Genomic DNA, 25,057 nt, shown 5'->3' on the forward strand with positions numbered 1-25,057 from the left:
CTTTTGGGGTCGATAATGCCAGGATACGTGACCCTTTTAGGGTTGATAATGCCAAGATACGACACCTTTTAGGGGTTGATAATGCCAGGATGTGTGACCTTTTCGGGTTGATAATGCCAGGATGTGTGAATTTTTGGGGTTGATTGTGCCAGGATGTGTGACCTTTTTTGGTTGATAATGCCAGGATGTGTGACCTTTTGGGGTCGATAATGCCAGGATGTGTGACCTTTTGGGGTCGATAATGCCAGGATGTGTGACCTTTTGCGGTCGATAATGCCAGGATGTGTGACCTTTTGGGGTTGATAATGTCAGGATGTGCGATAACCTTGAATCATTGCAACAAAACAGAGGACTGAAGTGAAATAATATTCATCTTACAATATTGCATACATTAGTTTAACAATTCCTCAAAAACCACAGAAGGGTGACTTTTAAAACAAAAACTAACCACAAATCATTCAAATTAGCTAATTTGCATATTCAAATACTGTAGAATACTTTATTTTCGCTTGGAATTTATTTTCGCTATTTTCGCTGAAGGGATGATTTTGTGAAAATAAAATCCAGCGAATATACTTTTTTTCCTATATTTCACATTAAACTCATCAAAAATCAGTGAAAATAAATTCCATACAAAATGCCCAAAAAGCCTTTTCAGCGAAAATTAATTCCAGCGAAAATAAAGTATTCCACAGTAAATGTTTTCATCAGATTTTCACTTTTCTCAACTAAATATGATGAAATAAAGACACTAATGTAGTAAACTTCCATTGTTTAAAAAAGTTTTGGCACCTTTTTTATCCTCGTGTGATAATATATCATTCATAAGGCCAAAAAACAACAACTTATGTTGCCCTCAAGTCGGGAAAATTGGATCGGTCAGTCGGATTTTTTTTTTTTTAAACTCATGAAAACTATCGTGAATAGCTGAGGTATATGAGGAAAAAAAACCAAAAAACGTGACCTGATATTTCATATTTCTCAGTCGGTTGCATTTTTTTTTTTTTAGCCTAATGGCTATCTATGGAGGCTTTCAGAAGGTGATGCTTTAACACAAAGTTACAATCATACATTTTACAGAAACACGTCCACCTACATAAAATACAGGCACTATTATACAATCATACAGGATGAAGGAGACATAAAAATATGTAATGTGCTGCCTGCATGTGACTGTAAATCTTTCTTTTAGGCCTAAGGTTCTGGTCAGCATGTGCAACACCAAAAAACGTGGGCTGATTTTTTGTTTTCACTTTCGCCACTGCATAGCGCCCTCTGTAGAAAAAGTGATAAAACCTGCAAAATTTGTGTGTTCAAAAATATTTGATCAAAAAATTTTTAAAAAATCACGCCAATTTTAGAAAAAAAGTTTGACAAATATTTTTTTTTAGGCTTTACTACATTGTATATCAATTCTTATAACAGGCACATGTTTTATTTACTATTCCAAACTGGTTTTGGCATTTATTTTTTTGACCTTGGAATACAAGAACCCTTAATCATCACATGTACTAAACCCACCAATCCTAGCTCTTTCCTGACATCACATGTACTAAACCCACCAATCCTAGCTCTTTCCTGACATCACATGTACTAAACCCACCAATAATAGCTCTTTCCTGACATCACATGTACTAAACCCACCAATCCTAGCTCTTTCCTGACATCACATGTACTAAACCCACCAATAATAGCTCTTTCCTGACATCACATGTACTAAACCCACCAATAATAGCTCTTTCCTGGCATCACATGTACTAAACCCACCAATAATAGCTCTTTCCTGACATCACATGTACTAAACCCACCAATAGTAGTTCTTTCCTGACATCACATGTTTACAAGGACATACTGTCGCAACAAAACTGCAGCAGAAATCTACACCTGGAGAGAAAATTTCAAATAAACGAGGATATACAGTGTACCGTACTTGCGTTATTAACCTTCTCACCACCAGACTTTCTTGGCCGAATTATTCTGCACTTATTTTTCTTATATTATTTAATATTTCTGGAATTTAACCCTAATTTTGGAGCCAACAGACACAATCTGAGTCAATTTTCACTCAAAATATTTTGCTATTTTTGTTCCAATTTTCTGAAGGAAAATGCAGACTATAACGGGACTAGTTTGTGAATTTGTGATGAAAAGAGAGAATGGGTGGTGAAAAGGTTAAAACACTTAAAGCGGGAAGGTCGTCACCTGCGCACACATGGGAATCGAGTCCTAAGCGACGATAGCAATACATGCTAAAAGCGCAAAGGCTCATGGGTAGACGTTTGTTTGTTAACAGTGACACGCTATGGCTATCTGACGCATGCGCAGGTGACGACTCCCCCCGCTTTTAAAGCATTTATTGTATACAGGATCCCTAAAATAAGTCTTATTTTGACCGCAGACACACCCCTCATTTACATACGTAGCCTAATAGAGCAAATATTTTTAAATACAAAATACATGAAATTATCGAAAATGTTCAACTTCCCATCAGCTCCTTAAATGAGAACATTTTTCGAAACTAAATCTTCGAGGAAATACTGTAAAATACTTTATTCGAGCTGGAATTAATTTTTCTTGACTAGACTTTTTGGGTGTTTTGTATGGAATTTATTTTCACTGATTTTTGACAAGGTATATTTCGCTGGATTTTATTTTCACGGATTCATTCCTTCAGCGAAAATTAATTCCAAGTGAAAATAAAGTATTCCACAGTAGATAGAAACCCAGATATGAGGGAGAACACCCACTGAAAACATTGAAGGTTGGTTGATACAATTTTATGAAAATCTTTTGAATTTTTTAATATTTTGGGAATGGATTGCTTATTTCTATACAAGGTCACTGCAAGATCTCACGTGAAATTGAACGTAAAAACAAGATAAACAAAGGTCAAAACATTGCATGAGATGCGACAAACGTACACATTTGATGATGGTCAATGTCAATGAAGTAAAGGGATATCAACACAATATTCCCCTTTAAAAAGATCCATGTTTCAACATTGAGTGATAAAAAAGAAAATTCAAGTTTAAAATCAAATCATTTGATTTTTGCAACTGACGTTCGACCCATGCCTTCAATGCAATACCTAAGATCGTGCTGCGATCAGAAAGTAATTCTTTGGTGTCACAGACCTTTTTTTTTTTTATAGATAAACGAGACAATACTATGAGGTTATTACGAGGATACCTCAAAGTATGCACAAAAGCAGTACAACGGGAGTATCGACTGACATGCAGCGGAGGTTGATGTGCGGTGTACTATCTTAAGTGCATACGTTGAGGTATCCTCGCAATAACCTTATTATTATACATCTTTTCCTTCAAAGAATACATCATGGGAATGCTGAAATCCAAAAAGATTAGAACAGAATCAGTTAACTTCTCTGTGTGGAGTCCCGTCAAACCCTGATGGCAGCCATGTTTGTTTTTATTATTAGAGAACGCTTACATGCGTAATCATTCCATATTTGGAATTTGCATTTCCTTATATGGTAGGATGAAAATATCCCGTAAAATATTGCAAAATTATGGCGTGCTGTAACTTATAATGTTGCGGTGACAGATGTATAATAATAGTTAATACTAGTTAATACTAGTACATGGGACTGTATGGTAAGAATAAAATATAACATGGCCAGATCAATTAAAAAAAATTCTTTGCGATTTGTTATAAATAGGATAATAAATCAATATATCTGGAATTATATTTAAAAAAAACATTTAAAAATGGGGGTACAGTGAAAAGACGGCAGTAATGTTCCTTATGCATATACATAGGATATAGAACATGTTCTTGTGTGACAACGTCTGCACATTCACTTTAAAACCACCAACGTTTAGGAAATAGTATTAATCAAACTAAAAGTGGGAGGGTAGTCACCTGCGCACACGCAAAAAATATTGATATATGAGTCCCAAGCGACGATAACAACACACGCTAAAAACGCAAAGGCTCATGGGTAGACGCTTGTTTGTAAACAATGACACGCTATGGCCATCTGACGCATGCGCAGGTGACGACTCCCTCGCTTTAACCTTTTCACCACCAGACTTTCTCACGCAAATTTTTCTGCCCTATTTTCTTATATTTTTCAATATTCCTGGAAATAAATTTTAATTTTGGAGTCAATTTTTTTTTTCTTCAATCTTATGAACTGGACTATTTTATGAATTTGCCCTCTGACCTCTAGGCAGCAACCTATGACCTCTAACATATGACCTCCAGGCAGCAACCTATGACCTCTAACCTATGACCTCCAGGCAGCTAATACAGCAAGAACAAATAACAAAGACACGGCTATTAAAGCTATGGTGGATGAGGAATTAAACATGTATCTATACTGCCATCGCAGGTACCACACAGACATGAGAATAAAGCCAAATAGAGGCACCATAAATCGGCCTAAATCAATGTCTATATTCGCGTTATCGGTCTCTTCCATTGGTTGAGATGCCGCTTGTGTTACATGGCAGTGGAGGACGCAATTGTGCGTTAGACCGTACTCTGATAACGTCTGGTTGTCATCACGTAAGAGATGACCATTGTATATGAACTTCACTGTGCGGGCTGCTTCGATTTCTTGCACGAATGTTTCTCTAGAAGGCAGAATGAAATATAAGAAATAGATATTATTGGTGGGTTTAGTACATGTGATGTCAGGAAAGAGCTATTATTGGTGGGTTTAGTACATGTGATGTCAGGAAAGAGCTATTATTGGTGGGTTTAGTACATGTGATGTCAGGAAAGAGCTATTATTGGTGGGTTTAGTACATGTGATGTCAGGAAAGAGCTATTATTGGTGGGTTTAGTACATGTGATGTCAGGAAAGAGCTAGGATTGGTGGGTTTAGTACATGTGATGTCAGGTAAGAGCTAGGATTGGTGGGTTTAGTACATGTGATGTCAGGAAAGAGCTACTATTGGTGGGTTTAGTACATGTGATGAGAGGAAAGAGCTAGGATTGGTGGGTTTAGTACATGTGATGTCAGGAAAGAGCTATTATTGGTGGGTTTAGTACATGTGATGTCAGGAAAGAGCTAGGATTGGTGGGTTTAGTACATGTGATGTCAGGAAAGAGCTATTATTGGTGGGTTTAGTACATGTGATGTCAGGAAAAAGCTAGGATTGGTGGGTTTAGTACATGTGATGTCAGGAAAGAGCTAGGATTAGTGGGTTTAGTACATGTGATGTCAGGGAAGAGCTAGGATTGGTGGGTTTAGTACATGTGATGTCAGGAAAGAGCTAGGATTAGTGGGTTTAGTACATGTGATGCCAGGAAAGAGCTAGGATTAGTGGGTTTAGTACATGTGATGTCAGGAAAGAGCTATTATTGGTGGGTTTAGTACATGTGATGTCAGGAAAGAGCTAGGATTAGTGGGTTTAGTACATGTGATGTCAGGAAAGAGCTATTATTGGTGGGTTTAGTACATGTGATGTCAGGAAAAAGCTAGGATTGGTGGGTTTAGTACATGTGATGTCAGGAAAGAGCTAGGATTAGTGGGTTTAGTACATGTGATGTCAGGGAAGAGCTAAGATTGATACATTTGTCTTGTCGACAATTAAGATCATGTGATCACCAAATTATTCCCAGATATACTGGAGTCAACACAGCCATACATCTTTTAAATTATTCATAAACCCAAATATTTATAAATCTAAATGGCAGTTACACAATGCATGATCTAATGCTGAGATGTCAGTGGATTAATGATTAGATCATGCTTCAATGGGAAAGTATCAACAAATCACCATATGCCAGCGGACTGACACACGATTGACCTGCCCTAGTCAATCCAAGCACCTCATTTGGATTTAAATTAGATTATTTTAAAATGGATTCATACATATTTCTACCATATTTATCCAGGTAAGAGCCGGGGCAAACGCGCCCCCCCCCCACTTTTGACACAATAAAGAAGTTGAGGTCACACAAAAAGTAAAAAAAAACTCTTTTCTATTCGTTAACTGTGGTTGTATTAACAGTTCACTTTCTTGCAGTCTGTTGTGATAAACATTCTTTAAAAGTAATTGTTAATTACATAAAAAACAAGGGGTTAACGCGAAATAGCTATGACCGCAAAAAAGGTAATTTTGCTTTCTGCCTTCAGGGCAGCGCATTCACTGCTGATTTACATTTATTTTTCAAGATTTTTTTTTAGAATCATAACAGTCAGCAAGTCTATAAAAATATATATTAAAGCAGAAACGGTAGTTCTCTTTTTGAAATATGTCGTGGCCCTAAAAAGGGATGGCCGTTTGGTTTGTGCTTCCTTAGAAACAATTCAAGCAACTCGTATCAGGAGAACTGCGAAGCGTCGCACTCGGTCGGCCATAGCGTAATCAACAATGAAACCAATGTAATATTGTAGCAGCCCATACTGAGAGAGTGGTAGAAATCACGTTACTGTGGAATACTTTATTTTTGCTGGAATTAATTTCCGCTGAAAAGGCTTTTTGGGCGTTGTGTATGGAATTTATTTTTACTGATTTTTGATGAGTTTAATGTGAAATATAGGAAAAAAAGTATATTCGCTAGATTATATTTTCACTGAATTATCCCTTCAGCAAAAATAGCAAAAATAAAATCCAAGCGAAATTATTCTACAGTATTTTGTCTATTTGGTAGCAGCTTGCATAACTGGGGCAAGCAATTTTGCACTGTCACACCAAAGACTGCCAACTTTTTTACCATCTCTCATCACTGCTATTGCATTTCTGTCATGAAAACTATTCTTCTGTCGTTGGATAAACAAAAACTTCCTATTTCAAGCCAACCGTGATATCCATAAAGTGAGACATTCCAACCACCGGAACTTTCTGAATGATAACTTTCACCATGATTGGTAAGCGTTGAGTCTGATAAGAAAGCAATGTCACGATTTGACCTTTATGATGAAATACTATTAGTGATGTCATTCTTAACCATTCAGTAAAGCAGATGCATAAAGGTCAAAGATGATTGCCAGACGGTAAACAAAAGCATTGTGTGCCATCGCAGCAGAGCAACCCCATTTTTCTTGTCTCTTTATTGTGATTAGACATGAATGAAAAATGCCAAGCTGACAGACTGCGAAATCTGTGGATTAAAAGTGCTAAGTCAAAATTGTGTGGGACGATATCGACGAACTTCAGGACGAAGCTGTAGGGATTTGGTTCGACGGCTACAGTGACACCGACTTGGACTTTGAAGGTTTTGAGTTTGACGAAGATGGCAATGAACGTACAAATACAGATTTGAAAAGTTTTTTCAAACAGCTATGAATTTTTATAATTTTTACTGTGTAAATTTGTATTGATCTTGTATGACAGTTGATCTGCAATTTGTCAAGACCTGAAATAATTTTACGCATTTTAGTTCATTTTGAGTTCACGCGTATTGGACGTGTTTGTCGGCAGGGAAATCCTAATTCCTCACTGTCGATTTTTATTATTTCTGGTTTATTTGTCACATTATAAGCAATAAATTATTTTTGTTATGTTATTTATAATGTTGCATATTGTTCATTTATTTCTGTTGCATGTTTTCATTTGCTGTTCTTTTTTCTGCCGCAGTTCGATCTGCATGTTGTCAATTTTCGCGTATTTTTTTTGCAGGGGATATCTTGGCAAACGGCCACCCCTATTTCTTGGCAATTTTCAATTTTCAGGACCCCGATGAATACGATATGTATAAATACGGCTTTGTTTACTTCAGTATACTAACTTGTGAACCCTACCTTCTAAACTGCCCCAGTGTAATCTGCAGTCCTGCTGTTACTGAACGTTCATTTTCACTGAGAAATTTTAATCGTATGGTAATATGTCCATCTGGTATGTCTGAGCGATCGACAGATTCACTTTGTGCCGCATCAGATTCAACCTGCTCTGCGTCATTACGTCCTGCTTCCTCTGAACTTATACGGTCTGTTTCACATTGTGGTCTCTCCTGCCCTGTTTCAGTCTTAGCCACAGCTTTGGATCTCTCTTGCACAGTTTCGCTACTAGCAAATCGTTCTGACATTTCCGGTGTTGTCTCGCATGCTGCCTGCAGCACACTTGTCCCGTTCTCAGTTTCACGTTCCACCTGCTCCTGTTCGGTGACAACCGCACCAACTGTCCTATCCTCTCGCACATTACTTTGCAAGTAACCGTCCTCATGAACATCACTCGAATTGCTCTCTTCATGGTCATTATGTTTGGCCATCTGTAAATTTTCTATATTTATAGAATCCATACATCGTTTTCTCTGTCTCATCGTCGGTTCTGTGACTTCACTTGTCTCTGTATTTCCAACTGTACTTGCATCTGCTTCACTATTCTCAATATTGGCTACATTCTGTAAAACTTCCCTGCTCCCCTCAGATCCAGTCCTCCTTTGCCTTAATACAGACCCCTCCCCCTCTTCCTCCTCATCATCATTTCCGGCATCCGTGCTGTTCCCAGCAGTCTCATGTTCGGATTCTCTACTACTCTCGTTAGTCCTATTACTCACATCTGCCGGTGACACGACCTGTGGTGTTTCTTCTGGTTGAGTTCTCTGATTTTGTATTCTATTTGATCGTTGCTGGTGGCGCGTGCTCTGCGGTCTAATGATATGTACATGTAGTGGGCGATCCCCTACAAATGTTGTCCACCACGCTAATACTAATGTTAAAACAAACGTCAACACTACAGCTGATAGCGTGACTTCATCTCCGATCCCTTCGATTAGCGGCATATTTACGTCAGTTCTGATGTGGAAACCTGAAATTAACCAATTAAGAAGTCAGTCAGCTGTTCCACTATACATCCACTAATCCATTGACATATAAATAATCCAAATACACATGTACAGTATCTGGTTTGAAGCAGAGATTGAAAATAAGCAATATAGGAGGGGGATCAAGATTTAAAATGGAATGGCACATCTTTGATGTAATGGAACTTTGTCACTAGATGGCATGCCAAAAAAAAAAAAAAAAGTATAGCCACGGTTTTTACTTTTATTCATGCTTAACAGACTGTTGTTAATTGTGAAGGTTGAGAATACAACCAGAGTTTGCATTTTCTTTCCATTTTTCTACAGAATGTATAGTCTCGGCAGTGTGGAGCTCTGAATTTGATTGTCCAAACAACAAATGACATGAAATCACAAAGGATATCAGGAACATTTAGTCACAGTTATTGATTCGTATTTACTCGTATTCTTTCCGCATATATACACATCTATTTAGTGTTAGTCCAATGTGTTTCGGTTTGATATTGCAAGTAAAGCTGTGGAAAACTAGCACAACCTTGACTGCTTTAAGTCATTTTAATGATCAAGGCCACTTATACTAACGTAATAGGAAACACTCATAATTATATAATCAGCTCCAAAATTTGTTTACACGGTGTGAATCCTTGACGATCTATAAATACTGTGATTTCTTTGTAATTACCAGTTGTTACCAAACTCTCGATGATATATGTTATGTTCTCCAGAATAAATACTATCCGTAGCTGAAGTATATCGTCTCGCTGTCACTTTATCCCGTAACTGCGTAGTGTGTATACACTACCAGGCTCGTTAAGTTTCCTACCCTGTTTTCAATTGTAATATACACGACAAAGGATTTGCACAGCAGGTAGCCGATCAAAAAGTCTATAACATTTGAGTACTCTCGGCCAATCGGTAGATGATACTGAAGTTGGCCACCTATTCGGATTTAGGTTTCAGATTCATTTTCAGATTCAGTGAATGACGGTATTACCTTATTGTTATTTTCATAATAGCACTTTCTTTTCACACCCCTGTTTGCATAATTAAAAACTCTCTCAACCAATCGAAACAGCGTATTCAGACGATTGAAATGCTAGTATAAGATGATTATAATAGCTCTTTCCTGACATCACATGTACTAAACCCACCAATAATAGCTCTTTCCTGACATCACATGTACTAAACCCACCAATAATAGCTCTTTCCTGACATCACATTTTTTAATTCAAATGTTTTTTTGAAAGACCAAGCAGAAGGACAGACATAATGATACGAACATCTCAACCGTGTGCTTGTCACACCCGGGTCCCTGTCTATAGAAGGACCGTGTGCTTGCTTGTAGGAAATTTGACCTGTGGGTGATTTCAGTTTTTGTCCCACCCCCACCCCCCACGGATGGATATTACGGTTATGACATTCAAGTGTCAGATTTCTGTTAACTAACACAAACCTGGGCACTTTACTGATTTAACGTACTGTAAAATGACTAATTTTCACTGGGTTTAAATTTCACTGATTTACCATTTCAGGCATATTCAGTGGGTTTTTAAATTCACGGTTTTATCATTTAGATAATGTGTTCTATGCTAAATTTTACATATTCACTGGGTTTTAATTTAGCGCATTTTCCCGTCAGCGAAATAAGCAAAATTAAAAACCCAGTGAATAATTAATCCTTTTACAGTATACGGAAGGGTATGTGAAAAAATTAAAATATATCAAAAATATGACAACTCTCGGAATTAAACCATCCATAGATTCTTTTTGTAGAAATATGACCCCTCGGATTTAAACCATCCGCGGGGGGAGGGGGCAAAATCTGGAATGACCCTGTGCAAAGAACGATGTTAATTAATACTTAAAGTATACATTTGGAAATAGATTTTGATGTAAAACTGGAAAGTTTTGTGTTATTTGCGATTCATGTCAACAATCATGAAAATCAAAAGCATGATGGGCATATTCAGCTTTATATTTTATCTGAAAATCAGGCACATCACTCATGATAAAGGCCGCTGTCATATATTTTTTTAGAAACCGGAAGTACATTTGAATCGCTGATTTTTACACATTTCCTAAAACAGAAAATTAATATAAACAAACGAACACATCTTGCTAAGAAATTAACAAAGCCGCTAGGCTATTAAGATGCAATCCCCTGTTATAAAACACATTTAAAAAAACAGTCAAACGCAATCATATAATAAATTCTTTTCGTACTCACCTCCATTCAAGTTATTTATTAACCTGTGACCCGGAAGTACTTCTAGGCTTGTTTGCTCGTTGGAGGTTGCATCTGTGCTCCAGTGTTTAACTCCAAGACAAAATGGCAGTACAGGCAGCTCAGCGAGGTCGGCTTGTTGCAGTTATTGGTGATGAAGTAAGTTTTAGTTTTAGTTTTATAATACAAATATTTTGTGCGTTCCATGAAGAACAAACTGTGTGACAGAATTCACTCTATCCCGCAAACGAAATCTAAAAAAAAATGACAACAAATGAAATCGTTCGCTGTTTCTCTTCGCTAACCAGAGAGGCCGCAAATATTAAATTTATCAAGATCATGTGACTATTCGGTTTGTATTTTCCCCTATTTTTATTTTGAATTGTATATTACTTGAAATAAATTATATTACTTTGGTGACACTTTTAAAATGAACGTAATCGTACTAATGTACTGTCTTTTTATTTGCTTTCGACATTCTACATTTGGTTTATACCAGCATAACGTATAATTAGTATTTCATTATTAGCAAAAGGTAAATAAGATGAGGGTATACAAGTATGTGATATGCGAATTAAGATCTCGCGAGAATTGAATAAGTCACGCGAATTGCGAGATGATCACAGACCATTTCTTGGGTATTGGATTAATTAATGCTCCAGTCAATGTCAAACTCCACCCTCCCCACCTCGGGGTTTAGTAAGCGATTTGGAAATTATTGTTGTAAAATTTGCCAAATGCCCCATAGGCATAGGATAGGCAGTAGAGTACTCAATGAACGTATGCACATGCACATGCACAGCTAGCGATGACGGAACATGAAACATGACTATTACCCCTACCTCCACGGGCACAATTTGGCGATCTAATTCCCCACATTTGTCTCGTATCGCCCAAGGTTTTTAGGGGTCGGGCTTGGGCTTGACATTGGCTGGAGCATAATCAATGTACTGTAAGAATTTGAAGAATCTACGATTAAAAGACTAGTGATTCGTTTTTGAAGTGTTGTGGGCGGGCCTCACCGACAGGTCAGTCTTTGCATGCATGTTCTCATGGTAATGTACTGAAGTCATCATAGAGACAGCCAACCTGTGATGACACCGACTACGTAGTAGCCTGACAAGGTTGTGCGAGTTGCGTCCTCCGCGGTGCTCTATACCCAACACACACTTGTGTTAGTTGCATAGCGATTCACCAGACCATTGTTGAGTGTACTTGAAATGTCTGGATTGCAGGCTTAATAGTGTCTATGCACAAACCAACATTACTAGAACTGATTAGTGTTCACTGCATTCTATAACACTATTGATAGAAATAGAATGGTATTGTTTTCCATGCTCTGATTATAATCTTATAAAACCTTGATAATACCAGAGGTACATTACTTGGGGTTTGCAACGCACATAGTACTGTATTGTGACATCACGTCAAGATCCCATTGAAGTCTCATCTCGTAGATAGCGAGACTGAGGCTACGACCTTCTGACATGATAGATATCAATGTTCAAGGTTTGTAATAAAACAATAAAACATGTCTCACCGCTATCATAGTGAAAAAATGTAATAAATTGAAAATGTACAGAAAATATAGTTTTTGTTATCGGTCATATAGGTGAGCAGCTATTTTGATCCACCTGGACCTCCCAGTATTCTTGTTACCTTGGGCATGCGTATTTGCATTGTTCTGAGTTGGGAATGGTTATGCGAGAGCAAAATTGAAACAGGATATTGGTATCATGTCACGCTACTTGCAAACCCCAAGTAATGTACATGTACCTCTGATAATACATAATAACAATAGTATTTTTTCAACACTAAAACAAACTATGGTGAATTGTTCCATGGTTGTATAAAAATAAACTAAACTAAACTAAAACACAGTAAAGTTATCAAACTAAACAGAATACTAAATAAAGCTAAATAAAATTACAAATAAACACATAAAGAATCACAGTATACTAGTATCGTACAGTACAATACAATACAAAATCCTAACTATAGTGGATCACATACATGTATTAAACCTTCTATAAAAAAACAAAAAAATTGCAAGAAATAAGTGACTGAAAACCTGTTGTGAATAATAAATACATTTTTGGAAAATTCTCTTTGAGAAGTAAAAAAATCTCATGTTTTAAATTGTTAAGCAAATCTTGGCATGAAATCTAAGCTTGATTTCAATCTAAATTACTACCAGGTCAAAGCTCATAAAAGTCCTGTGGCTCTTAATAGCCTTCACTGATACTGAAGTTAAGCTACTTTTAAACCAGCTAAAAGCTAAATGTTAAGTTATGCTTGGACTGTACTGTAGATATGTTTTTTTTTTTAGCTCCGCTGTCGACTTTGTAGAGCGAAGCTTATCATATGAATGACTGTCCCGTCGTCCATGTCAATGTTTTACTTTTTTGACTTCTTCTTGAAAACTACAAGCCTGAATGCTTTGATACTTGGTATATATGTACCTTGGGTAGACCTCTCTTAGATTTGTTCATTTTATGATGATATCTTCAATTCTCTAATTTGGATGAATATTTTTCCTAAAAACTAATATTTTTGATTTCTTGTTGAAAACAGCAAATCTGATTGCATTGATACTATACATACATTGTATTGTTAATTTCCTCATGATATCTTCAGTTCTTTAATTGTAATGTGCATTGCTAACAGCGGAGCTATCTCAGCCGACAGGCTGCTTGTTTAAACCAAACTTAGCTAATTTTAAACCAGTTAAAATCAAGCTAAATGTCAAGTTCTGCTTGGTCTGTACTGTAGATATATGGCAGTTTTGAAAGCAAGCTAAGTTACTTTTAAACCAGCTAAAATGTAAATGTTAAGTTATGCTGGGACTGTACTGTAGATATATTGTTTTGAAAGCTGGCTATAAAGCTAGTTTTAAACCAGCTAAAATGTAAATGTTAAGTTATGCTTGGACTGTACTGTAGATACAGTGGTTTTGAAAGCAAGCTAAGTTACTTTTAAACCAGCTAAAATCTAAATGTTAAGTTATGCTTGGACTGTACTGTAGATATGTGGCTTTGAAAGCTGGCTATAAAGCTACTTTTAAGCCAGCTAAAATGTAAATGTTAAGTTATGCTTGGACTGTACTGTAGATATGTGGCTTTGAAAGCTGGCTATAAAGCTAGTTTTAAACCAGCTAAAATCTAAATGTTAAGTTATGCTTGGACTGTACTGTAGATATATGGTTTTGAAAGCAAGCTAAGTTACTTTTAAACCAGCTAAAATCTAAATGTTAAGTTATGCTTGGACTGTACTGTAGATATATGGTTTTGAAAGCAAGCTAAGTTACATTTAAACCAGCTAAAATCTAAATGTTAAGTTATGCTTGGACTGTACTGTAGATATATGGCTTTGAAAGCTGGCTATAAAGCTAGTTTTAAACCAGCTAAAATCTAAATGTTAAGTTATGCTTGGACTGTACTGTAGATATATGGTTTTGAAAGCTAGCTAAACTACTTTTAAACAAGCTCTTTTGAGGGCACATTGCACCTTGGTTCTATCGCTTGTTCAGAAATTAATTTATATGACTGAGGTCACAAAACACAAAAATATGCATCCAGGACGTAACAGTTTATGTTGTCAAACAAACAGATCTATAATCAGCCGGAGCACCAAGGTCAAATTTGATAACTTATGAAATGATCTAGCACACAGCATTATACTGTGTTCCAATAGTTGGTTTTCCATTCACCTTGAGATCTTGCATAATGCGAGAAAGGCCGGGGGGGGGGGGGGGGGGGGGGGCGAAAGTTTTCTGTAGCTCAATGTCATAATGCCGATCCTTGAGAGGGTAATATTGCGTTGAAATATCCGTACTTAAATTAATAATTAAATGTGTATAGCACATTATTAAGCGAGGATATACCCACAAATATTTTCATTTAACGAACCCCGTGTGATGTTTGAAAGCCACTACAATGCTATGACCTTTGTTTGTCCTGTTTTTTTTTCATTTGATGGTCTATTTCAATAGATTTGAGGTGATATGCAAGTGTTACATTGTCTCATCACTCTAACTACAGGTAACAGATATTCTGGGTCCTACTATTTAATGCCCGGACACGCGAGGGAGTGTCCGGGCACGCGCGGAGGCGAACAGGGGGGAATACCTAACGCGCGGGGCAGCGGCAGCAATCCTTGTACTGTATAATATTCGTTTATGCTCAAAATTTGAACCGGAGTGGCGAATTCGAGCAGCTATCCACACTTTTTATGATCGACGCCCGGGCATTCCGGCGAGTCGAGTCCGCCATGTTGTTTACTAATTTTGGTTAGCGTTTAACAATAGGACAATACCATTCGATCCATGGGGGTGACAGTCCTACGAATGTGCCGACATTGTCGAAGGACAAGGACAGGAAAAGTTTGTGGAAGTGTGGCGAGACTCCCGTAGTTACGCGGAAATTATTTACCTCATGTAAAAAAAACATGTTTCTCATTGTTGTGCTATATTGTATCGTATCATGGATCTAGGTAGTCCTGCGTACAGTCTATGGAGGTACGCCGGGCTGTGGTGGGGTCGTCTATCAACCAAACGCGCTCCCGTACACACAGCACTGTATTCAGGGCTAGCATCCAAGAGCTTCGTGGTTGTGTTATAATGTTACAATGTGAAAACAGACAACCACTCAGCCATAATACGTATCGAGAACAAACATAATTTGTCGATAATCGAGTGTTGCAAGAAAAAGTGAGATTGTCGCAAAATGTAGCAAATCGTTTTCAAAACAGTGCCGCTAAGAAAGTCTCGCTTTGTTTGCGCCCACTGTAAACCATGTATAGTAAACAAACCGCCCTTTAGAAAATATTTTTATTAAAAATAAGTACAAGTCAACTAAAACGAAAATTAAAACATGTATAGTAAATAGACAGACACCCCGCCCTAGTGGAAAATATTTTTATTCAAAATTATTTCAAATTGACAATGCTATGATAAACGTGTTTTTTGTTGTCGCTATAATGCAGTATCAGAACTCCAAGTTAAAATATTAACGGGGAAGTACAATTGCGCATGCCTCCCATTAGTTCCAAAGAACGGCATTATCACGTCGGTATGTTCAATGGTCCACACTGAATACAATGGCATAACACTAATAGTTTTGAAATAAATACATTAACACGTCGGCAAGTTCAATCGTTCACACCTAAGACAATGGCATAACTCTGTAATAGTTCTGAAAAAACAAAAACATTAACATGTCGGCAAGTTCAATCGTCCACACCGAAGACAATGTCATAACTCTGTAATAGTTCTGAAAAGAAGGTGTTATCATGTCGGCAAGTTAAATTGTTCAAACTAAAAGCAACGTCATACACTGATTTAAAAAAAAAAATGCTTTGTCTCTCGACGCAACTCGCCCTGGTTATGTAAATGTTTTCCCTTACCATCAGGCTCCAAGCCGGAACAAATGACAACCTTTTTTTTCTGAATTACACAAGTTCATCATATTTGGTATGTCATGTTTATTTGAAAAAAAACGTGCCTTGCTTGGGTTGAACCACGGTTACTAAAAAATAGTGACCGTGGTTGAACTGAATTAGGGACAGTGTATGTTCCCCTCTCTGTTGTAGTTGTACAATAGAGTGTAAGTCACAGCTGAATATGTGTCGCGGCGTCAACCTTTGAAATATGTGGACGAAACGTAACATATTCCGTACGCTATACTGTGCACGAGATTGACCAAACTCTGTGTTTTCGACAAGAGGTATAAACCAGGTTTACCGTAAACTGCGTGTACAATAAGAAATTTACCGCATGCTGTAAGAGTGGGGACAGGGGGTGGGTGACTGGTACAGGAAATAAAAAAGGCATCTTAAGTTTTTACAGGAAGTTACCATTTACAATAAAAAAATCGATTTTTACGCTTAAAGATATATTTGATATTTTGTGTTTAAGAATCTATATTGAAAGCTTAATGTGGAAAATGCTTTATACACTTACAAAATATACGATCTTTGTACAAATCATGGATGAATAAAACGGTTGATTACTTTTTAAGTCTTGTCCATGGCTACGAATATACGTTTTTTATTTATTTATTTGTTTGAATTACATTACAAAGTATAAAAACATTGGACGAACATATCCCCTCTGTACCGTACACGAGATTTACCGAACTCTGTACTGTTCACGATATTTACCGTACCGTCACCCCCATGGATCGAATGGTATTGTCCTATTGTTAAACGCTAACCAAAATTAGTAAACAACATGGCGGACTCGACTCGCCGGAATGCCCGGGCGTCGATCATAAAAAGTGTGGTTAGCTGCTCGAATTCGCCACTCCGGTTCAAATTTTGAGCATAAACGAATATTATACAGTACAAGGATTGCTGCCGCTGCCCCGCGCGTTAGGTATTCCCCCCTGTTCGCCTCCGCGCGTGCCCGGACACTCCCTCGCGTGTCCGGGCGTTAAATAGTAGGACCGGATATTCTGGATGTGTTCACTCACAAAGAATTTACATACAACATCATCTCAAATTAGTAGCATGTTACTGAACGTTAACAAGTTAGTGGTTAATTAATTATTTATATTTTCAGGACCAAGTAATGAAATGTTTTAAGAGTTTCTAAAAAAAAATATGTTTTATCTTCCTTTGTAATTTCAATATTGATCTGTAAAATTGTTTTCATATTATGATCATCGTTGTATTCTCTGATTGATTCCAGGATACCTGTACAGGATTTCAATATTGATCTGTAAAATTGTTTTCATTTAATGATCATCGTTGTATTCTCTGATTGATTCCAGGATACCTGTACAGGATTTCAATATTGATCTGTAAAATTTTTTTCATATTATGATCATCGTTGTATTCTCTGATTGATTCCAGGATACATGTACAGGATTTCTGTTAGGTGGAATAGGAGAACTCAATAAAAGTAGACGACCAAACTTCATGGTAGTTGAAAAAGGTAATAGGTGATTTTCCGTACAACTGCAAGATCTCGCGAGATGCATGAAAGACGCGCGTCGAACGTCTGCTGCAAAAATCGAACGATTTGATTTTGAACTCGAATTTCTTTATTTCGTAGCTCACATCGACCGGCCGATATTTGACAGAGGAATATTGCATTTGAATACCCTTACTTAATCAAAATTGTCTATCATCAAATGTGTACAGCACATTATTGACATGGAAATGTCCCCCAAAATACTTTCGCGTTTGTCGAATCTCACGCGATGTACGACGCTATGACCTTTGTTTGTCCTGTTTTTACGTTCGATTTCACGCATAACGCGTGATTCTCGCAGTGAACGGAAAATGGTCTGTATTTTTGCAGTTTCATCTTTGTTCAGAAACAAAAATAATGAGCGTTCTGTTTATAAAACTATTTTAATATTTTTCAAATCAAATAAATCTGTTTTGGTTGCAACAGTACCATGTCATTATTTTATGGACAAATATTATAAAAAAAATAATCTGCCCTTAATATAAAGACCACCTGTTCATAAAAGATTATTTTCATGAAGTCTCTTCAATCAATGCACCATTCATTTAATTCTCAGTCGGTCAGTCGGTCCATCGTTTGATTCATTGACCAGTTCATCCAGCCTTCAATTTTTTCGTCAATCAATCGATCAATCAATTCTTTTTTATCTATAGATACCAGCATCAATGAGATAGAAGAATGTTTCAAGGGTTTCCTCACCAGATCAGACATTGCTATTATTTTGATAAATCAGAATATAGCGGAACTCATTCGTCATGTCATTGATCAGCATACAATACCCATTCCGTCTGTTTTAGAGATTCCATCTAAAGATAGTCCGTATGATCCAAGTAAAGATTCAATTCTCCGGCGAGCTAAGGTGAGTCAGTGTAAACATTTTAATAATTTATTGCAAAAATCCAAAGTGGTCGAGCATTTCCAACCAGGCTTTTTTAGATTGAAAAAACTTGAGCCAAAAAGGGCATCAATTCACTATTTTGTCATAAAAATCTGGGCTGTCGAATATCAGTAATACAGTAAAGCATTGAAACGAAAAATGTTTACTGTTCTCGGAAGCAAAAATCCGAGCATTTTTACTGCCTGGCTGTCACACGCAACGTAATATTACCGTAATTGGTATAGTACAGGTGTGATGGTTCAAATACCAAAATGGCAACAGTAACAGAAAGACTTCCCTGGCGGCGATGATAAAATACAAACACGGAGCCAACAGATGAGGTTTCAACTGGTACTGGTATTATTATACTCTGCAAACATAAAGTACAATAATGCGGTAAAACTCCACTACTCCAGTAACTAGATACTTAAACTCCAATACAATTCAACGAGATCTCCGATCTGAACTCAGTGCTGAACAACTCCCCTATATATACCCACACTGTCTATAAATAGACCATTACATCAGCATACATAATGAGTCTGGAACTTACTACAAATTTCTAGAATGTTCCATTACCTTCTATTGCATCATACAGTGTTCTATTACCTATTCAACCAGTTTCTAAACAAAATCTAGAATATTCCACCCAGACACAGTACGGTTCTAGAACATTCTCAGTGACACGGAAGTGGTACATAAGTCGTATGCGACACTGGCATCCACAAACGGTAAAAAAATCGCAGAAAACTGTACTTGGGGATACAATGTAGTTGTTAAGTCGTCCCTGAAGAGTGTAGCAAGATTACCCCTACATGTACAACATGTACAAATTTGTCCCATAGTAGAGTTTGTACTGCTCAGCTGTTTTCATCGGCTCTTCGACCGGTATTCCACACCAGCTCGCACAAAACCCATAGAAATACATGGTACAGTGGTACATGTCTTAGCAATGTAGAACGTTCTTTGTCCATATAAACCAAAAACCAAATTAAAAATGTATTACTGCATTATTTTCCCTAGGGCAAGAAGACAAATTTTTTTTTCCTTTTTAGCTCCGCTGTTGACTTTGTCGAGCGGAGCTTATCATATGAGTGATTGTCCGTCGTCGTCGTCCGTGTCAATGTTTTACTTTTTTGACTTCTTCTTGAAAACTACAAGCCTGAATGATTTGATACTTGGTGTATATGTACCTTGGGTAGACCTCTCTTAGGTTTGTTCATTTCATGTTGATATCTTCAATTCTCTAATTTTGGTGAATATTTTTGTCATTTTTGGTAAAAAGTGATATTTTGGACTTCTTGTTAAAAACCGCAAGTGCAATTGCTTTGATATTACATATATAGGTACTACATGTGGACCTCTCTCAGATTTGTTCATTTTGTGATGATATCTTCAATTCTCTAATTTTGGTGAATATTTTTGTCATTTTTGGTAAAAAATGATATTTTCGACTTCTTGTTAAAAACTGCCAAACCGATTGCTTTGATACTATACATATTGTTCATTTTCTAATGATGTCTTCAGTTCTTTAATTGAAATGTGCATTGCTAACAGCGGAGCTATCTCAGCCGATAGGCTGCTTGTTTTTTGTCCTAGACCAAATGAGATATAAAGCACTAACACTTTTTTTCTTTATATCTTTTTCACAGGGTATGTTCAATGCAGAAGATTTCCGGTAAAACAAATATAACTAGAAGATAAGATATACAGATTGTAAATTTAAATATTCAATGTATTCACAAATTTCCAAAGTCTAATGTTGATCTGATTGGAGGGCATATTTGTGAAATAAACGCCGCTGCAGCGGGAGCCCAAAAAAATACAGTCCAGTTAAAGCGTATATATAAGGCAAAATTTGATAGGTTGGAAAAATAAACTTTTATCAAACAAGCTGACTTTTGATTGGCTTAGATGTTTGACTTTATCAAATTCTGCATTGTGTATCTTCTTAGACTCAACTGCAACTGCATGGTATCCAAGCTAGTAATAAACCATTTTCCGTTCACTGCGAGAATCGCGCGTTATGCGTGAAATCAAACATAAAAACAGGACAAACAAAGGTCATAGCATCGTAGTGGCGTCAAACATCGCGTGGGATTCGACAAACGCAAAAATATTTTGGGGGATATTTCCATGCTTAATAATGTGCTGTACACATTTGATGATAGACAATTTCGATTAAGTGAGGGTATTCGAAAGCAATATTCCTCTGTCGAAGATCGGCCGGTCGATGTGAGCTACGAAATTAAGAAATTCTAGTTCAAAATCAAATCGTTTGATTTTTGCAGCAGCTGTTCGACACACATCTTTCATGAATCTCGCGAGATCTTGCAGTTGAACGGAAAATCACCTATTGGACAATATGAAGCTGAAACAGTACAGTCCGAGTGTAACTTAACTTCCAAGCTGGCCTTGCCTTTAGGCAGGGGTTTTTCTAAACCGGGAAACAGGGGCGCCGCACCCCGATACTCTCGGCTGGTGCCCTCTTACCGAATTACCAATTGAACTTTCAAGTCATAAATATATTTCTTGAGCCGCGAACTTACAACATGAAATCTTTCTCAAATATATTTTTCTCCGTGAAAACTTCCCAGCAACACCAGCTGATAATGTGTCTGGACACCAAATACACTAAAATTACTCCAAAAATATTTCAATGGCGATAGATATACCATTAAAACAGTGAAGATATGGCTTTTCAAGGTCGATTTGCTCTTTCACACCTACCACCTACTCTGCTCCATCGTCTGTGTGTGCTCCCTCTTGTTCAATTTTTCTAGAAAAAAACCCTGTCTAGGTATCACAGCCATTAATATTTTCAACTTATTCTTTGTAGTATTTACCTAAGTTACTAACACAAGATGGATTTAGGAAGAATACGCTGTACAATTTTGATACTGTAGAATACTTTATTTTCGCTTGGAATTTATTTTCGCTATTTTCGCTGAAGGAATGTTTCCTCGAAAATAAAATCCAGCGAATATACTTTTTTTCCTATATTCCACATTAAACTCATCAAAAATCAGTGAAAATAAATTCCACACAAAATGCCCAAAAAGCCTTTTCAGCGAAAAGTAATTCCAGCGAAAATAAAGTATTCCACAGTATGTTGCAGTTTTGAAAGCAAGCTATTTGCATGGCAGTTTAAATCAAATTCAAATTTTACTACAGAGTCTGGCTAGCCAAATTTTGAGATGTGAAGAAATAATCCCACCATAGAAACCAGGGTAAAAATACCAATTTTGACCATTTTGAAAAATTGTCTGGTTCCCCCATTTCTTTTTTTTCATTTTTCATCAATTTCCTGATGGTATAAACCCATAATAATAAAACCTTTCAAATATGATATACAGGGATTTTTTTTTAACATGGGAACAGGGGGGGGGCACAGTGCACTCATGCCATGGCCATGTGCCCCCTCACCCTGGGGAGCAGACCCTCTGGAAACCATAAAATTCTGATTGATCAGGGATCACATGTGGGCACAGTCTTCAACTGTGACCTGTCTGATAGTAATTTTGGCACCAAGGAAGCCATAGAATGCTCCATTTTAACTTAAAATTATCAAAAACTCCACATCCTGGTAGAGAGAACCCTATCTCCCCTGCAGTTTTTTTCTAGAAAAAAAACCTGACATACAATCTGCAGTTTGGGTCAAACCTTGTTTGCTTAGACTGTACTGTGTGGCTCACTTACTAAGTAACTACAGTTGCTATGGTCCTATGTAAATTAGGATGCGTTACAATGAAAGAAATACAACTTGTACTAATTAAAGATAATTATGTTGTTCTTGAGAGTAATGAATTTGTTAATCTGCTTTGACCAAAAATGGTCTCATAAATTGGGACCAAAGTCTGACCTCTTACTTTAACTTTGACCTTTCTGTATAATACTTGACCTCTCAGTTCAACTTTGACCTTTCAGTTCAAAATCTGACCTCTCAGTTCAACTTTGACCTTTCTGTTCAATGTCTGCCTGGTCTCACTTCAACTTTGACCTTTCGGCTCAAAATCTGACCTCTCAGTTCAGCTTAGCCATTTATGTTCAAACTCTCTAGATTTGATGTTTCAATTTGATGTTGAAATTTGAGGTTGACCTCTGCTCTCCAAATCATAGTAGTAAATATCAATTTGTTTAAAAATGTACATATTCACTGTTTTCTCGCATTTCCAGTTTGATTTTGTAGATTACCAAATTTTATCTGTAGAGGGCAGTGTACAAAATTTACTTGAATGTATTGATTATTTGTGGTGGTGGTGTTGGTTTAATTACCGGTAATTCTTAGGTCATGCACTACTAATAAGGGAAATACGATTAATGCAATTTTGGTAATAGTTCCTTAGGGGCCCCCTCACCCATAACAACCCTCCAGTACCCCTTTTTGGGTCACTTAATAATTATTTAGAGGGGCATAATAGGGATGAGAGGGCTTTAACCTTTTCATCACCAGTTTCCTCTTTTCATCACAAATTCACAAAACAGTCCAGTGTATAGTCTGCACTTTCCTTCTGAAGATTGGGACAAAAATAGCAAAAATTTTTTGAGCAAAAACTGAAAATGGACTCAAATTTTTTCTGTTGGCTTCAAAATTAGGGTTCATTCCTAGAAATATTTAAGAATATTAAAAAAACATGCAGAAAAATTTGGGCTAGACAGTCTGGTCGTGAAATGGTTAAAGCGGGAGGGTGGTCACCTGCGCACGCGCGAGAATTGAGTCCCAAGCGACGTTAACACAAAGGCTAAAAACGCAAAGTCTCATGGGTAGACACTTTTTTGTAAACAATGACAGGCTATGGCCATCTGACGCATGCGCAGGTGACGACTCCCCCGCTTTAAGGAACCGATTCCATTGTTTTTAGTTTATGGGCATCTTCTATATGAGGCAGACTTCTAATAGAGTAAATACAGTAGTTTTTATGTATTCATCTTAGATGGTAGAATCATTGTTATACAATTATGTCAACCAATGTTAATGTTTGTATTGTATAATAAATAATATGAATTTCACTGTGTACGTTTGACTTATTCTGTACCTCTTTCACGTGGTTTACTGTCTGAATTTGTGTAGTTGAGTGAGTCAAATCATTTACTGTGAAATATTTTATTTTAGCTGGAGTTAATTTCCACTGAAATTACTTTTCGTGTGTTTTGTGTGGAATTTATTTTCACTGATTTCTGGGTTGAATGAAAAATATAGGGAAAAAAAGGTATACTCACTGGGTTCTATTTCACTGAATCGTTGCTTCAGTGAAAATGAATTCCAAGCGAAAATAAAGTATTTTACAGTATTGTTTGTAGTATTTTACCCATGTTACTAATATAAAACACATTTAGATAGATTACTCTGCAAAAAGTAGATTTATGGCAGTTTTGAAAGCTACTGTGAAATACTTTATTTCAGCTGAAATTTATTTTCACTGAAATTACATTTCGGGTGTTTCGTATGGAATTTGTTTTCACTGATGTTTGATGAGTTGAATGTAAAATATAGGAAAAAAAGGCATTTTCGCTGGATTTTTTTTTTCACTGAATCATTTCTTCAATGAAAATTAAATTTCAAGCAAAAATAAAGTACATGTATTTACAGTACTGTAAAACATGCTGAAATACTGTGGAATACTTTATTTTCGCTGGAATTAATTTTCGCTGAAAAGGCTTCTTGGGCGTTTTGCTTGAAATTTATTTTCACTGATTTTTCATGAGTTTAATGTGAAATATAGGAAAACAAGTATATTCGCTGGATTTTTTTTTTCACGGAATCATCCCTTCTGCGAAAATAGCGAAAATAAATTCCAAGCGAAAATAAAGTATTCTACAGTAGCTAATTTGACACTCAATGCATGAATTAAAAGTGCCAACAATCTCATTGTGAGAACATACAGTATTTTCTCCTAAATTAGCGTCACAAGCTTCAATAACATGCTAGATAAAGACATCTATACATGGCAGAATTTCATCTCGAAAAAAAAATTCCCCTAATTCCCCCCAATGAGTTTCCATAGCGACCATCTAATTTTCCAGACCATACAAACCAGAATTAAGGTTTCCATACATTCCGAGACTCGCATTTTTCAACAAGTCCAAACAAAGACAATACACATTGTTTGTGCACACGTACATCAATATTTTAGAGATCCAATTCACGATGGCCGACTCGGCGACTGGCAGCCATTTTTCCCACTATGGCCGACTGGCAGCCATTTTTACCCCACATGTTTCTCTACCATGCAATGATCCATTGTCAAAGTTTGTATACAGATAC

General features: G+C 36.8%; 2 protein-coding genes across 3 annotated transcripts; one reads left to right on the plus strand and one right to left on the minus strand.

Annotated features, from left to right (window-relative positions):
* Positions 1-353: 353 nt before the first annotated feature.
* On the minus strand, positions 354-10,991 carry LOC102807995 (uncharacterized). Of its 2 annotated transcripts, XM_085494502.1 has the most exons (4): positions 10,946-10,991; positions 7,718-8,723; positions 4,222-4,598; positions 354-4,186 (listed from the first exon to the last, which is right to left on the minus strand). In XM_085494502.1, the coding sequence occupies exons 2-3, from the start codon at positions 8,695-8,697 to the stop codon at positions 4,250-4,252; spliced, it is 1,329 nt and encodes a 442-aa protein (XP_085350628.1). In that variant the 5' UTR covers positions 8,698-8,723; positions 10,946-10,991; the 3' UTR covers positions 354-4,186; positions 4,222-4,249. The 2 variants fall into 2 exon arrangements, with proteins under 2 accessions (XP_085350628.1, XP_085350627.1); XM_085494501.1 differs by having other exon boundaries at positions 354-4,598.
* On the plus strand, positions 10,990-23,807 carry LOC100378112 (V-type proton ATPase subunit F-like). Its single transcript, XM_085494503.1, has 4 exons — positions 10,990-11,101; positions 17,795-17,876; positions 18,569-18,774; positions 20,445-23,807. Exons 1-4 carry the CDS (start codon positions 11,048-11,050, stop codon positions 20,472-20,474), a joined length of 372 nt encoding a protein of 123 aa, XP_085350629.1. The 5' UTR covers positions 10,990-11,047; the 3' UTR covers positions 20,475-23,807.
* The last annotated feature ends 1,250 nt before the right edge of the window (positions 23,808-25,057 follow it).

Source organism: Saccoglossus kowalevskii, chromosome 20 (assembly GCF_978046115.1).
Source record: "Saccoglossus kowalevskii chromosome 20, keSacKowa6.1, whole genome shotgun sequence".
In the NCBI taxonomy this organism is placed as follows: Eukaryota; Metazoa; Hemichordata; class Enteropneusta; family Harrimaniidae; genus Saccoglossus; species Saccoglossus kowalevskii.